This window comes from Candoia aspera, chromosome 3 (assembly GCF_035149785.1).
Source record: "Candoia aspera isolate rCanAsp1 chromosome 3, rCanAsp1.hap2, whole genome shotgun sequence".
Classification (NCBI taxonomy): Eukaryota; Metazoa; Chordata; class Lepidosauria; order Squamata; family Boidae; genus Candoia; species Candoia aspera.
In genome coordinates, this window is record NC_086155.1 from 200,854,291 (window position 1) to 200,871,316 (window position 17,026).

Below are 17,026 nucleotides of genomic sequence, written 5' to 3' on the forward strand. Positions count from 1 at the left end.
CCTTGGCTGCCATCTCGTGGGCATCTGGAATTTTGCTGTGCAGGAAAATGTCTATCTGTTCTCCAGCAGCTGAGGGCAAGATCTATTTCAGCCCTGAATTTTAAGAATCCTTGAACAGGAGATGCTGAGAATGCAGCTTACACCTTCTTTGGTAACCCACTTGCTGCAAGCAGCATCAAGTCCACCCTCCGTTTCCTTACCTGCTTCTTCTTCAGGCAACATTTTACTTTTCATTTCCCCTTTTTTCAGGGTGGAGCCTTTAAGCCTGCATTTTAAAAAAGCCACAGCAACAATAGCACTGAATTGCTTCCAGCAAAAATAGCATCATGGCTCACAGGCCTGCAGATTTTTGTGAGGTTGAAACAGGGAGATGCAATAACAAATCCCGAATCCTTGACATCCCACCTATAAAGAAAAGGACCCCCTCCCCAGTATTAACATCTGGCCCTCCGACTTTTGCTTGAGGCAACATTTTCTGGACATCTCAGTATGCAGCCAATATATAGAAGCATATTCTGCCATCATGGTTCTTCATAGGTCACATGCATTGGATTGGGGCCCATCTGCTTAGAGAAGTACACTATATATTTCAGTTGCTCTTGTTGCTCCTCTCCAAAGCAAAATGGAGGGGAGTTTATTTATTTACTTGCTGTTTCCACAGCCCCACAGAACAACTCAGAAGTTTAAGCGTTGGAAGCAACCCAGAAGTTTCCGAGAAAAAACTCAGAAGTTTAAGCACTGGACTTCAAAGCTATTTTTTGTAGCTCTGAAATCTCCAGTCACCTTTGGCTTTAACAAATACAATCACAAGCACAGAGAACATCTGTTTCTACCCCCGGCATTTGCTTTGTGCAACTGCTAAACATCAGAGTATGGTGAATCAGCTCTGTGGAATTGTGGCCTCCACTAAATGGGATTTTTTTGCAGTCTAAAATAGCTTCTTAAGAATTCACCACTTGAAATGAGAATGTGTGTATGTTTTAGCGCACTTCCTTCCAACTTTATAAAGGGGAAATAACAGTGTAGGTTGGAATTCAGACCCCTTTACACTCAGGAAGTGTTTGAACTGCAGTTCTCATCAGCCTTGCTCAACTGGGACGTTGGGAGTTGTTATCCAACAGCAAAGATCTCCTGAGGAGCATGACCAAAGCCAGAGTCTTCTACCTCAAAATGCATTGTTCTAGGATGGTAAGCCTAGTAGGGAAAGTGATGTAAATTTGTTCAGTAGAGTGATTTGGGCTGCCGAGACAGCGTGATTCCAAAGAATCCACCAGGTTTGTTTCAGCAAAGCAGTTGGAGGGGCTTCAAAATGTCTAGGCCACTGTGGCAAGAAAGGCAATTCTCCTAACCTTTCTCCATCAGCAGTAGTTGAAATCCTTCCAGGCTGGGCTGGTTTAGGATGTCTGTAGCATACGTCAAAGGCCCCCAGGCCAGTCATGCATGGAAGACTGTAGATGATGCCTTTTGGATGTGCTGGGAATTAATGTATCCACTGTATTACCCACCTAAACTTCTGGCTTCACCCAGCACTGCAGGATTATCTGCAGAGCATGGCATACAGGCTCCATGTGCAGAACTTTTGCTCACCATATTTTTATTTACGTATTATTTTCATGCCCTGCCTTTCATTCAGGAACTCAAGGTGGCATGCTTAGCACCCTGTCTTCCCATTTCCCCACAACAGCAATACTGTAAGAAAGGTTGGATTGAGAGAAACTGACCCAAAGTCACCCAATAAGCTTCTGTGGCTGAGGATGGACTTGAACCTGGGTTTCCCCAGTGCCAGTCCAACATCTCAACCACTACAATGCACTGTCTGTCATTAATTTGATGCTATGTGCACAAAACATTGAATATGGTTCCTGAATTAACCCATTTAAGGGAAGGTTGGCACAGCAGTCTAAACCATTGAAAACCTGAACTATGGTAAAGAGCAGCCAAGCATAGTATCATGTCTGAATGCAGCTGCTTTAATGGACTTGGCTAAAGGTGTTTTGTGAACTCTCCTTTTCTGTGTAAATCATTGAGACAGTTCTTACAACTTGCACAAAGAAGCAGTGGGGACGTTAGACTTACTCATTCCCCTTCCCACCACTTTGCCCCTTTGAACTGCTCAAAACAAAACTTCACTTGAACAGACTGCCTGAAGAACAGGAAGGTGTCTATGCTCTTGCTGAGTGTAGAGCGAGTGGAACCCACGTGTCATTCTCAAGGGAGTATGTTTTGCAACTTGGGAGACACAGGAGGAGGTCATCTCCCGCTGCCCCCCAAACAAGCCTTGAAACTAGAGGTGTCTTTAAAAGGCCTGCTCCTCTAAGTTTAGTGTTTAGGACAGTTTCATGTCAGGGTAGACAATCCAGAAGTCCAATCCTAAGGCATTTAGATTTTTTTCAAAATCAGCACCTTAATGTCTGCCCAGAAAGCCCTTGGCAACCAATAACACATTTAAATATGGGCTTCAACACCATATAATTCACAGGTGAGCAGCCAAGCTGATATTTTTGCACCAGTTGAAGCTGCCAAATACTCTTCAGGGCTGGACTCACTGAATCACCAGAAGAAGTCTACCCCTGGGTCACCAAAAGCATGAGCACTCACTGCCAGATCCAACCAGCTCAGGAAAGGCCATATGTCATGAAACCAGCATTTTGGCTTCAATCTACTTTTTTGCATAATACACACCTAAGAGTCCTTGGCGCTCTCTGAGCCTTGTTGTCTTCTTGCAGATGTTTCATTGCCAGACTAGGCAACATCTTCAGGGTTCGCACTGAAGATGTTGCCTAGTCTGGCAATGAAACGTCTGCAAGAAAACACCAAGGTTCAAAGAGCACCAAGAACACCACAGTTCAACCCTGAGCTACAAGTATTCACTTTGATTGGTACACACCTAAGACAAATTCTCACCTTTGCTAATAACAAGACTGTCATGTTTCTCTTCTGCTATCTGCCAGGTGAAGAATCTATGACTTTCAACAGAGGCAGGACATATCTGAATGCAACTTTGAGTGTTCAAATCTCTGAAGGCACCATTCCTTCTTTGTCCCAGTACTTTTAACCTTACTAATATTAAGTCATTTATCCAAACTGTAACTTCCATTTTGGTAACCTTATGGCTATTGTATTTGATTCAGTTTTAGGGACTTTTCTGCTTCTTTCCCCTTTTCTTGGTTACTATACCACCTTGCCTAATGGATCATTTGGAGAACTAAGACCTTTTGTGTTGTTTTTGGTTGATCCTGAGCATGTGGATGTGGATTTACAGCAGAAAGAAAGAGACTTAAAATCTATGTGTGGTTGAAGGGTAATTGTTTCCAGATTGTAAAGATGCTTTCTTTACTGTTTTTAGAGACCACTTCATCATTTGCCCAACCATAGATATGGCCAAGGACTGGGCTAGTAATGAGAGAGGAAATATTTTCATGTACCATGTGCCAGAGAGCTCTTCCCTGAGCAGGTAAGGATATTCTTTTGATGTATCTTATTTGCAAAATAATCTAAATAAGAGTTAAAGTTTTGTTTGGATCATTCGTTATGCTCATTAGACTTGTAGGCTGGTAACTTAGGCTTAAGATAGATCCAGTGCAAACCTGGAGCAAGTTACCTGGCCCAATCCTTTTCTGGGTCTTTCCTATTTGAGGCAGGAGATAGAAGAGAAGTAGAAGTAGACGTGCAGCTGGAGATGGAGATGGAAAATATCAGCTTTCCAGAAGTGGGTTATAAGAACAAGGTCAAGAAAGAACAATGGAAGTTGCAGCTTCTGGTCTGTACACAAGACAAAAACATCAGAGTAACACCACTAAAACAGAGTGAGAATAACTCAGCTGAAAGCATTTCTGTTTTCTCTTTTTATTCCATCTTGTACGTAAAGCATCAACACCTCTTTTTCTGCATTCTACCTCCTCTGCTGCTTATATGGGAAGGTAGTTTGCTTCCATTTATTCTAACCATTGGAAAGTGTGTCCGCAATATTTGCAGAGCTTTCAGAAAAGACTTTTTTTTTTGCCTATCACCAGCTACATTTTAGCTAGAATGATGAAGCTGAGCTTGATACCTTCTGAAGATGTCCCTTGACATGTTCCTTGACATGTTCAGTCTCCTCAATGAACTTCTCCATCTAGCCTAGAATTGCGTACACCAGCCACCAGCCCCAAACTTCCTCATTCCAGAGGTGTTGAGACTTCACAGTCAACAAAGCTTGAGAAACATGGTCTTTCCTACTACCAGGCACCCCTCAATTAACCAATTGAAAGAGAAAGAGAGCAGGAGATTAGGCAAAAGTCTGAATACAAATATGTATATTTTATAAAACTATAGGTAGTAAATTAAATAGTTTAGTGCACAGTTGTAAAAACTGTGCATATCAGGCAAAATAGCATAGATACCCTGAAACACTTGCAAATATTAAAAAATAATCTCATATTTGACCCACTGACCTTAACATCTTCACAAGAATGAGAATTAGGAAAACAGAATTTGATACACACTCACACACACACACACAGAGTATAGTATATATTGAAAATAAAAAGAAACTGCAGTTGTTGTAACAGATCCTTCCATCCTTACTTTGAACCAAACTAAAACATCCTTGAATCAAATTTGACTCCTGGTACAGCTTTCTTGGTAGCATTATCAAAATGCATCACCATTGCCTTCTCCTGAGATGTTTTTTTGACTTCCCTGTCTAGCCAGCAACCACACTTACATTACTAAAGCTGAGCTGCACTGGAACAAATTAATTAGCTCTCTCTGGACCACCAGCCTTGACAGTAGTAAGAAGTTAATCTAAGCTTTTCTTTCCATAACTTCTTGGCTTCAGTTCCTAGACTAACTAGCCAGTTGTCATTAGGAAAGCTGTACAGTTCCCCGGGGTTCCTATCTTTCCATAAGAGTTGTTGGACTGAGACACTGAAATCTGGAGTAATGAAGTAAAAACTGAAACAACTCCAACACAGTTTAAATCTCAATTTAGGAATATGCACACAATGTTTATTTAGTGACATCTGTGCTAATGGTATAACAAATGTGAAAAATTATGGTTTGTAAGCCTTTCTTGGTGAGCAAATGGAAATCACATTGCATGCAGTAAAACCCTTGTGAACCTGGCACAATGTCAGATTTAGTCAAATTTCTGTCTGCATATAGACTTTCAAATTTCCGTTAGATACAGCCTTCCATTAACTTTGGCACAAACGCAGATATTGATTCACCATCTTCTCCAAACTTTCCTTTCAAATGATTTAGTCTCAAATTAAGAATTCTAAGATCCAGCGTATTCATTATATCTCCTGTAATTTGAAGATAATAGGCCGATGAGTCCTGGAGCCACCCCATTAGCTTTACCAGGATGATTTTAATATTTGCAGATATACTGTAAGAGTGTGATAATTCACAACAAGGAAGTAGCAGAGAATTGCAAAACAGTATACCCGGTGTTGCTTCATGGTTCGTATTAATAAGAGGGCAGCAGCAGCTGAAGTAGTAAAGCAAATTTATCTGGAATAATTTGGATTATCTGTAATGCACTCTACTTTTGGGTGACCATACATGGGACCACCCTGCATATCTTACATGGCTGACCCAGTGACTTATTTAGCATAGCTCACCAAAGTTTAATGTGATGCGCGCTAGCAGCCTCAAAGCTTATCCCTCCCTGTCCTCTTCTTGCACCACTCTGAGCAGGAAATAGAAAGTTTCTGCTTTAAAAGAATTGCAGTGCAGAAAGACAGTCCTGCATTTTCCCCATCAATTTTCCTTCAATCTAAAACAAGGGAATTTGCTTTAGAAATTCCTTCCTGTGGGGAAGAGAAATTTCTTAAGAATGCAGCATGGTGGGCTTGCTCTCCCTTGTTGAACTTCATTTAATCCCCCCCCCTTTTTTTTAAGGAAGAGTCCTGAACTTGAGAAATAGTTTAACTGTTTTCTTATTGGTTTGTCTGTTAGATTTATGACTGATTTTCCTTTAGGAGCAAAAGGCAATCCACTTTTTACTTTGACAGGATAGGTATGAATCCGGATCAGCCAATCCTAGTCCAACACCTTGATCACTACTACACACTGGTGCTCCATTGGATAGAACTACATCTGATTTACAGTGAGATGCTTGACAACATGTCCTGTCTTTTACAGCACAGTCTTCTTTCCAAAAACCAAATATTAAAGGACATTGGGGAAGAAATTTTCCTAGGTGGTCATTCACATTAGGAAGTGTAGAAAGTTGATGCTCCTCCTGTTTTTTATATACATTGCAATGCACATAAAAATGGAAGGAGGTTTGACCGCACCGTTGTGGCTGCCATCTTGACTTTTGGGACCAAACCCTGATCCAAGGGTTGCTCAACTTTCTAGTACAGCTTCTAGGGTTAAATCCACTTCAGACACTCACACCTGATTGTAATTTAGCACATCTGTGATCCTGAAACAGGCACAAGTGGAGATTCTCATGGGATTTTAGGCAAAAGATGAGGTATGTGCCAGATCCCCACTTTTATTTTTAGCTATATTTCTAGTAATTCCTGAATTAGAAATGAACTATAGTAGCCTGTTTCTGTTTCTCCAGAAAAGAAAACACCTCTCCCCAATGCACACACACATGCCAGATGCACGTGCGCGCGCACACACACACACACACACACAATGGTTGTAAATCAAAACTTCTGACTTGCTGCTTTTCAGCAGTGACATAATTTAATTCATAAGTAACATAATTCAGTGTTTGGAGTCAGGATACAGAGAGTAAGATGAGAAGGAAATAGACTGAGGAAATGCTCAGTTTTCACCACAGATTAGCCTAGTGTTTAAAGAAGATTTGGTCGGTAAGGCCCATATCTTACAAGTTATGGGTGCTCAATGGAATCTTACAGATTCCTATACAGATGCAATGTCTCTCTGCTTACGTCATCCAGAATGGAAGATAGTGGGACTGAGGTTCATGCTATTTTTTCTTTTAACATTCTAGAGTTCCTGATGTAATCAGTTAGCTTCTCAGGCATGGCTTTTGCATTTCTTTCTTGGAATAGAGACTACACTTTAATGAATAGTAGACAGATGGTGTGCTCACGTGAGGTCCGGAGTACTTCTTTTGAATAGTTTCTGAAGCTTGAACAGTCCTAATCAGGCTAAGTCCTTCCAGAGAAGCTTATACCTGCAGTTCAACAGATGGAGGAGCCACAGTGTCCAAGGACCCACAGGGAGTCCAAGTCTGGAATAGTTGTGAGACAGCTAGGGAAAAAATGATAAGAAAAAAATGTTTCCTCCCACACACACAGACAAACTGGATCCTTTTTAGAGCTGCGACATTTGCTTACAGGCATAGATTATTGAGGGACGATTCCAATGAAATATGGCCATCCTTTATTGAAGGCTTACATAAACCTTCCTATGAGAAGCCTTCATAGATACGATTTTTGTGGTTGTTGCACTGTTTCCTTTTTCCTTCATTTCTCTTTTTGATCCTATTGTTCTCTTTGATTAAATAAAGCACACACAAAAAAGTGGCAACATTTCAGGGAAATTTAAAACCCACATACTCCCTCCCTCCCTCCCTCCCTCCCTCCCTCCCTCCCTCCTTCCTTCCTTCCTTCCTTCCTTCCTTCCTTCCTTCCTTCCTCCCTCCCTCCCTCCCTTCCTTCCTTCCTTCCTTCCTTCCCAACCCCATCCCTCCTTGGTCTTTGTAGGACAACCATGCAATTCATGATTTCAAGCAGGAACTCAAGTGTATCTTTGACATCTGGGCCATTAGGCAAGGGTGTGAGATGACCCAAGGGGTAGCAATGGGCAGAAAACCTTGCCAGTCTCCAGCTTGAACAATTGTCACCAGGCAGCAGTTTTTGACAGTGTCAAAAGGGCATCTGTTGTAGGTGCATCAGCCCAATCACAGGTAGATTGCTGAAATTGTTTTAAAGAAACAATAACACTATAAAATAAAAAGAAATAAAGTGCAGTTAATAAATTGCACAGGAAAGCTGTAATGCATATAAACCCACAATATGGATCTGGAACTGGATCTAATGTTCTTACTCAGTATGAAATGGCTTGTTCTCTTCTTCTCCTTCCTTCCTTCCTCCCTCCCTGGATTTCAGTAATGCAGCTGGTTCTCAGGAAAGAGGGAGCTCATTGCAAGAAGGGGAAGGAGATAAGCGGAAACATAGTCCAGAGGGCAGTTGTGGGAAAACCAAGAGAGTCAGAATAGCCCTGCCCTAGAGATTTCCAAGGTTATTTCCCCTCAGGTTAGGTAGAGTGGCTTTAGTCTGGCAAGATTCTGTCTATACAGTCTGAGCAAATAAAGAACTGAAATTTGACTGGATTGATTCTTTGTCGTTCTTGGGCTGGGCCTGACCATTCCTTGCTCCCTCCCTCCCTCCCTTACTTCCTCCTTCTTTTTTGTTAGCTGCAATTTATTTATTTATTTTTAATAATAATTTTCATCTTGCTCTGTTTGGAATGAATAGCTTCCACCTCTGACTTTGGGCCCTGAGACTCTATACGATGAATTGTGGCCCAGGTCATAGTTCACTTCCCGTGTTACAAAGACAGCCACGGTGCTATTCCCTTGTACAGAGATACAGATCTGTAGCATGATAATTCCCTTTTCTACCACTTTCCTTGTGACCTTTTTAAGGTTTCTCAGTAAATCTGTGAGAATTCTGTTCCCCATTCTTTTCTGAAGATAGTGCTACTTAGTAGATTAATTAAAAACACTGTGTATTGGTTCACTCTTCTCCTTTCTGTTTTCAGCTCAAGCCTGGAATATGTGCCTGATGTTCAGCTTGCATTTGCCCTGCCCTTTTATCCTAAGTATAAAAACCGATATACGCTTGAGGAGAAGGCTCTCTCCTTAGCCATTATGCAGTACCTGTCCAACTTTATAAAATCCGGGTAAGTGCTAAGTGTCTTTATGTGTTTTGATCTCAACGAGTTGCAGGATGAGCTTTAGATAGGTAATACAGAGTTTGAACTCTGCTTTTGAATGTATCTCTATGGTACATAAATACTTTGGAGAGACCTCCATGGTAGGTCACTGAAAAGAAGACTTTGTGGCACACTATGACATTTATACATTCTAGTGGATACATGCATAGCACAAGATCATTGGATGGTATCACTGAAAGAAAAACACAAACAAGGCAGGCCCCCCTCATTATTTAAAACCCATCCCAGTTAAGCCTTTCTTATGATCAATTTTACCATCATGGATGTTCCTACAACATCCAAATTTCCTTTGGTTGAGTTACAATGTATTTTCTCAACATCCCTTTTGGAACTAACGAGTGGATAAAACACAAAGCTGGTGGCTCAGTACTATTGTTACCTTGATCTGAAACTAAAACTTCATGAGCTTTCAAGATATCAGTGAGAACAGTTGACTGTGGCTTCTCTTGTGGTTCAGCTAATGTCACACAACTTGAGCTGTGCTTGATTTAGATCATGCTGATACAATCAGGAAGCACTCTGTATACTCTTGTAATTTGGGAGTCTTGGACCTTGAGCCATCAAAGCCATGGCCTTCAACATCATCATGAGTATCAGCTGCATCCCTCCAAACTGGAAAAAGAACATCATGATGACTCAACTGCAGGCATTACTTAAAGGATGAAGAAAATGATAGTAAGAATCCCTAAATACATTGACAGCCAGTAGAACATAGGAATTCTTTGCTTTATCATATTAAAATTCATGTAGTTCTATATTCTACAAAAGCCAATGAGATGACTTTGGAAACTCATTCACACAGACTTCTGCTTCCTTATACCTTTGAAATGTGTTGCCACTGCAGTTACAAGAATTCTCCAAGGGTGACAGCCTCAGCACTTCTGATGGTCACTGGACGTGAATGGATGTGAACATAATGAAATTTCTCCTGGAGCCAGACCTTTCTTCTGGAATTAGAATGGGTCTAATCCATTTTTTTTCCTTGTAATTATTGGCATGGCTGGTCTCATATTTGAACATTGAATTTTCTCATGGCCTAATCAAGAATTTGTGCCCCTAACCTAGGTCAACTCATAGTACACAAGAAGAAAAGAGAAAAAAATGTACATTTTTTAACCCTTGCAATTTCAGGGTGTTCACATGAGTTGTTGGAGCTGCAGGCTAGTGATTTATAATCTGTTCCTGTTCTTTTCTGCAGAAATCCAAATAGCCCTTATGAATTTTCAAGAAAAAGGATTGAAGGACTCTCACCTTGGCCTATGTTTCGTGCAGAGACTGGTGGAGACAATTATAAAGAGTTTACTGCTTCTTTACAGAACCATAAAGGGCTGAAAAAAACGGAATGCTCTTTTTGGGATTACATCAAAACAGTAAAAGCTTTGACAAGTTGTAAGTCCATAACCTTTGCTTCATTTATTTACTTAGGCTTATACACTCCTCCGTTTGCAAATGACTCTGAGCACCATACACTCCAAGCAAAAAGATTAAAACAGTGCAACAATAATAATGTAGTACAATAACAACATAGTATAATTTGATCAACCATGTCAAGGAATATCACTCCAAAGCCACCTTAGCAGTCACTCACTGCAGGTAGAATTCCTCATGTCTCAACAATATGACATGATTGTTTTGATATGTTGGCGTTCTTAAATTGTAAGCCAGCCAGAGTCATTCTGGAGTCAGACGGCCTTGAAATTCAAGACATACATACATACACAGAGTTTGCAACATAGAAGTATGTGAATTTAGCTATGATTATGCAAAAGTACAGATAGACGATAAATTACAGTTGTTCTCCCAGGCCTTGGGAACGGGGTGAATGTAGAACCCCCTCTTTGTTCTTTGGCTTGTTTGTTTTGATCTGGTTTTGATTACTGTAGTCTTCCCGTCTGTTGTATTTTTTTATATGTATGTATGTATGTATGTATGTGTGTGTATGTATGTATGTATGAATGTGTATGTATGTATATGTATATGTGTGTATGTTTGTGTGTGTGTGTGCATTTAGTTGTAAGCTGCCCAGAGTCATATGGAAGTTGGGCAGCTTATAAATTAAGATGGTGATGGTGATGGTGATGGTGATGATGGAACCTTATTGGTTTATTTGCCTGTGCTTTTCTTTGATGATGATGCAACTTCTTTTGTTATGTTTTCAGGCAGAAGAGAGCAACCTGCCCCAAAAGAACTGGCTGTCACACCCATTTCTAAGACTACTACAATGAAGTTGCTGGAAGATAAGGAAGCCTACAGTAAATAGAGCAGACAGTTTCAGTCTATTTTAGATTGAAATGGTGAAATCAGAATATTTTGCACATCTGAGAGAAGACCTCGCTTTGCTATAGGTTATTATTGTTAGTAGTATGCCAGGTATGATGGCTGCCTTGCAAGGCAAGCAAAATCTAAAATATTATAAATAGGGCACAGCCTAGTGGATCAAACAATGAATTTGTTTTATGTATACTGCCCAGAGTCACTCTCTGAGTGAGATGGGCGGTAAATAAAATTAATATATAAACAAACAAATTTTGATGCATCGAATTGTATGCAAGTTAGTGAATAAAACTGGAAAAACATTGGTGAATCTGCTTGGTGCCTTCCAATTCTCAGAAGAGTATCTCTTCAAATCAAAGGTGTTCACTTTCACCTGCAGCCCTCCTGGTAAAGGTAAAGGTTTCCCTTGACATTGAGTCCAGTCGTGTCTGACTCTAGGGGGCAGTGCTCATCTCCGTTTCAAAGCCGAAGAGCCGGCGTTTGTCCGTAGACACTTCCGTGGTCACGTGGCCGGCATGACTAAACGGAATGCCGTTACCTGCCCGCCGAAGCGGTACCTATTAATCTTCTCACATTTGCATGTTTTCGAACTGCTAGGTTGGCAGGAGCTGGGACTAGCAACGGGAGCTCACCCCGCCACACAGATTCGAACCGCCGACCTTCCGATCGGCAAGCTCAGCAGCTCAGCGGTTTAACCTGCAGCGCCACCCCATCCCCTTGACAGGTCCTCAAATGCCCCTTTGGATGTTTGCCTGGCTTCCTGCCCCATTTTACCTTTTATGTTTGAAAAGAACATTTTGATTGCAACAGAGAGGACGTTGACACACTGCAAAGCATCCTCCTCCCACTTCATGTTGATTTCCAAGAACTTCTGTAGAATCCAAACCTCCTTAGAAAAACAGCTGTCTGCCAGAGCTTTGTGGGAAGGATGGTCACTAGCCAAGAAAAAGGATGAAGATACATGGGGTGGCATGGAGCTTCTTGTATGGGAGAAGTAAGGGAGGAGCTCTCTGCACTCTGAGAAAACCCGGAAAGATATTCTTAAACTTCCTCATATGCCCACCAGCCCACAAAGTTTCCTTTAGAGAAACTCAGAGAAATTGTGCATCCAATTTCTCTGCCCACTAGTATTGTACAAGACTAATTTATATCAGACAGAAACCCATTGTGAATTACATCACTGGCAGTTTCAGGAGAAAATTAGCCTATTAATAAAAGGCTAGGTTGCATTTTTTTTTCATGTGAGAATGTGCTTTGAGTGGACACTTACATTTGCAAAGCCTCAAACTGGCAAACTGCAGTAGTACAGTAAAAAAAAGTTTACTATATGATGTTGGCATTTTATTAAGTTGATGCGAACTTGGAAACTTTCATTCTGGAGTCCCATTTACTAGAACAACTTAACTGCACTGTAGATACATTTTCTCCAAGCCCATTGTCCTATAAGATTTATATTTTCCCAGCAGTACATGCAACAACTTCAGTGAACCTTGTTTGTGGAGGCCTGCAGGGATCAAAAGAGTCTGTACAATGAATGATCTAAAGAAAGCAGCCTGTTTATTTCTTTTCAAGCACAGAGGAGACATTTTTCATCCAAGTGGAATTATGAGCATGCTAACCCAGGAAAAAAAACTGTGGTTGCAAGCATTTTTTTTTTCTCTTTTTAGCAGAGATTGAGGTTACTTCTATCAGACTTAAGGCATTGCACCAACTAAATTCATATTTCCTGACTTCAGTATTGGCCCTAAGCCTGCCTTTGGAAAGACTGAAATATTTTCTTTGATAGAGAAAACTAGTGGTATGCTGAAAATTTTCATCTGCTTTTTCTTTTAACATTTTCATTCAATTTAAAAGGAAAAAAAAAAAGAAGAGAAGTAACAGTGAAATTCTCCACGGTGGGCAGTTCATTTGTGTGAACAAATTGCCTGTCTCATTTTTCAATTGTCTCTTCGGTGATAACTTTTTTTCCCCATATCTGAAAAAGGAGATGCCCCACCCTAATGTTTCCTCTTGGGATTAAAAACATTTAGATGGAACTCTTCCAGTGAAACTTTTTCAGATCTAATGTAGGGCAGCCAATGGGATTGCTAGAGAAGGAACAAAAAACCAGCACCCTCCCTGTTTTTGCAGTGATAAAATATGCTAAAAATAATCATAAGAAATTTAAAGGAAGTTTAAAAGCATGCTGAGAATGAGAAAGAAAAACAGAAGAAACAAAAACATTCTCAAAAGAAAAGAAACACAGAGAAAACTGGACAGACTTAGGTACTACATTAAACAAAATCTTACAATAGAAACTGAGCCAATATTTTATTTCTTAGCAATACAATCTTTATCACAGCTATTCAGAAGTAAGTTCCATGAAGTTTCATGGAGATCTCTTCCAGTTAAGAGGATGTTGTATTTTTTGTGTTGTGCATTGATAGGTTGCTGAGTGTCAAAGGTTTGAGATGGGCAACTGTCAACTAATTACCCATTGTGAAATGCAGACTTTGTATAAAGAGCTTTCTGTCTTTTGGTTTGCCTGGACCTTGAAAGTTAGCTGCTGCTTCAGTTAGCCAGTTTGGTCTAGTGGTTAAGGTGTTGGGCTAGAAACCAGAAGACAGTGAGTTCTAGTCTTGCCTTAGGCATGAAAGCTGGCTGGGTGACCTTGGGCCAGTCACTCCCTCTCAGCCCAAGAGCCAATCAGGCATGGTAGGAGAGTTCTAGTCCCGCCTTAGGCATGAAAGCCAGCTGGGTGACCTTGGGCCAGTCACTCCCTCTCAGCCCAAGAGCCAATCAGGCATGGTAGGAGAGTTCTAGTCCCGCCTTAGGCAGGAAAGCTGGCTGGGTGACCTTGGGCCAGTCCCTCCCTCTCAGCCCAAGAGCCAATCAGGCATGGTAGGAGAGTTCTAGTCCCGCCTTAGGCATGAAAGCCAGCTGGGTGACCTTGGGCCAGTCATTCTCTCTCAGCCCAACTCATCCCACAGGGTTGTTGTGGTGGGGAAAATAGGAGGATGAAGGGGTATTAGGTATGTTCGCCACCTTGAGTTATTTGTAAAAATAATAAAGGTGAGATTAAAAAAATAAATAAATAAAACCTAAAGTTGTGATTTGGATGGTTTGGACACATCCACAGAGGTCTTTCAAAGACCTCTTGCTCAGCATCTAGGTAGCTCTGATATGAAGACAAAATGCTGTGACTACTGTATCCCATACCACATGCTAGAAGCAATGGAAGAAATGGTCCCTTAGAAGACTGATTCAAAAATAGTCAAGCTGAAGTTTGGCCTCCTTAAAATTATTGCACCCAAATCCATGCTAGCTAGGAACTATGAGAACTGCAGTCCAACACATTTGGAGATGACCAGGTTGAAGAAGGTAGACTTAAAAATATTGAGATAAAATAGCAATATCATCCACCAGGGTTTCCTTGAAAAGGTGGATATATTTCTGGTGACCATATAAATAAGAAGGAAACCAAAGCTCACAATACTTTCACTTAATGTAACCTGAGCTGTGAAGGCATGATGGGATGGAAATCTTACAGTAATAACAAGAAAAAATGCAGAGAGGAATATAAATATAAAAAGTTTCCAGAATGTGGAGTGTAATAGCAAGGCCCTATGACAGAGGTCTTGACGGTTGACTTTCCAAAATCATTGTCACTGATTCTAGCTTTCCTTTGCTGTGAGATACTAAATAGCCTCAAAATCATTCACAAAAATCCACCTGGAGCTGAAGCTCAACTGTGCTACTTGCCTCTCCAAGAACTCTTTGGCCCCTCCATGATAAACTGCCTGGAAAACATAAAACTTGTCCAGGAATTGGGACTTCAAAGTCTTTCAATGAAGACCAAGTTGTAGAATGTTTGTGTCTTCTTTTTTTCTTGGTTGCATAAAAAACCCAGACAGTTCCATCTCTTATTATTTTATTATTGTCATGCCTCTTTAAACCCTTGCCTATCAAGGCTGGAGAAGAGTAGCAGGGGAAATAAGGGAAGGAGAGAAAATGTGAGGGCATGATCCAAACAAAGGAAGGCCCTCCTTAAGTCTCACTGACTCCAGAGACTTGATGACCATGGTTTCAATGAGGTTTAACGGGAAGGTTTTAGGGCTGGATCAGGCCACCATGGAGATAATATAATAGAACAGCCTTACTGGATTAGACCAAGGGCTTTGCTAATCCAGAATCCCACCCCCTGCAGAAGTGAGTGAGGTGCTAATCATTAGGGCTATGCAGTCTTTGATAATGATTCAGAAAAATGATACCAGTTCTTGCATAAGTGTGAACCCAGCACATCCCTGCTATTCATTAAAGCAGCCTAACTTTTTTCCAGCATTCTGCAAGTCTGGAAAAAAAAAAGGCAGCTGCTTTAAGTTTAAGGAATCTACTCTTTAAAGCAGCATCTTTTTTCAGGCTGATATGGAAGCCAGAAAACAAAATTATTTAAAGGCTGGAGAGATGCTGTGCTCACATGGGCTCTATGGAATCATTTGTAAAGTGTGCACAGCCCATGGTCCTAGTACGTATGTGTACTTTTGTCCCATCCCAAAGTATGCATAGAAGACAAAGAGATCTCCTACATGTGCTTTTCTGCATGGAACCAGTGAAGGCCATTGAAGTCATGGCTGGCTTGGCTGGTGGACTTCCCACCAGCAGCTGACAAATGCTGGAAGAAGCAACCTACTTTAGAATGACCTTTTATCTACCTGGGATGGAGCCAACTGAAAAGACTGTTGTGCAGTTTGTGGAGTCTAAGAGTTACCCAGTCTTTGTTGGGTAACAGCTATGAATTTCACTCATCCCACATACAAAATGAATGTCATAGCTGGTAAAGGGTCTGCTTTGCATGAAAAAAGATCTACTGTTCAATTCCAGCATCTCCAACCAAACTCAGGCATGCTGTTGCCAAAAAAGATGGAGCTGTCTTCTGAATCAGAATAGAATAAATGTCCGTGTAAGTTGTGACCCAGACTTCACACTAAACAGCCCAGAAATGTATTATAAGAAGTCACACATTCTGAAGCATACTTTCCACTTGGTACAGAGGAGGAAGTGGTAGAAGAAATCTGGTTACTCTTTCCAGGCCCTGTCAGAGGTCCAGAGAGGACCAGGCCATTTCCAACTTTTGGCAACCCTAGCTGTAATAAAACAAAACAAAACAAAAATGACAAATGACAGCAAAATAAAGGACCCCACCCCCAAAAGTGAGACATACTTTATTTATTTTTTATCATTTTTACTCAATATTCAGGATTTTTAAGACAATGCAAATGTCTCTTTTTTGATCAACCCTGGCTCCTTCCATGCCATTAATTAGTCTGATCTGATTTTCTGGAAATACAGAGGATGGTTTTCTACAGGCAGATGTGTCTCTTAACAACAGCTCTGTGACATTTTCAGGCATCCCACAGGGCTACATTTGCATTCTACTTCACACCACCCAACCTCAATTTAATTGTGGTTAAATACTTTGTGGGGGTGGTTTTGGTTTTTTTTTCCCCCACTCTCTCTCTGGAAAGACATAAGAGGAGGCAGTAGAGCTTTTTCAGGCCAAGAGGTTCCTTGCAATGGAAAAATTAGAAATTAGGATCTCTTGTAAGGTTGGCTGGTGGTGCGTGACCAATAACTGTTGCATTTCAGCAAATTGCAAACAGTTTTCTGTTTGATGTGATTTCCTCTATGAGCTGTTCCAAATCTACCCTGGACTGAATGACCCTCACTGTGTAGAAGATCTTCTGTCACATGGACAATTGCAGTTTTAGTGGCAACCTTTGGAAAAGCTCTTTGTTAAAACGTTCAAAGGCCACACATTTACTGGCTGAATTGCTGTATACTA

At 40.9% G+C, this 17,026-nt stretch overlaps 1 protein-coding gene across 1 annotated transcript in view; it reads left to right on the plus strand.

The window, feature by feature from the left end:
* The window catches only part of TG (thyroglobulin), a gene marked incomplete at its 5' end in the record, with an annotated part of 143,675 nt that extends 132,166 nt beyond the window's left edge, over nucleotides 1–11,509 (plus strand). Inside the window, 4 exons of the mRNA XM_063299987.1 lie at nucleotides 3,347–3,454; nucleotides 8,737–8,877; nucleotides 10,130–10,320; nucleotides 11,091–11,509. Of these exons, the coding sequence (XP_063156057.1) occupies nucleotides 3,347–3,454; nucleotides 8,737–8,877; nucleotides 10,130–10,320; nucleotides 11,091–11,191 (541 nt within the window). The remainder of the gene's footprint in view (nucleotides 1–3,346; nucleotides 3,455–8,736; nucleotides 8,878–10,129; nucleotides 10,321–11,090) is intronic.
* Nucleotides 11,510–17,026: the final 5,517 nt, after the last annotated feature.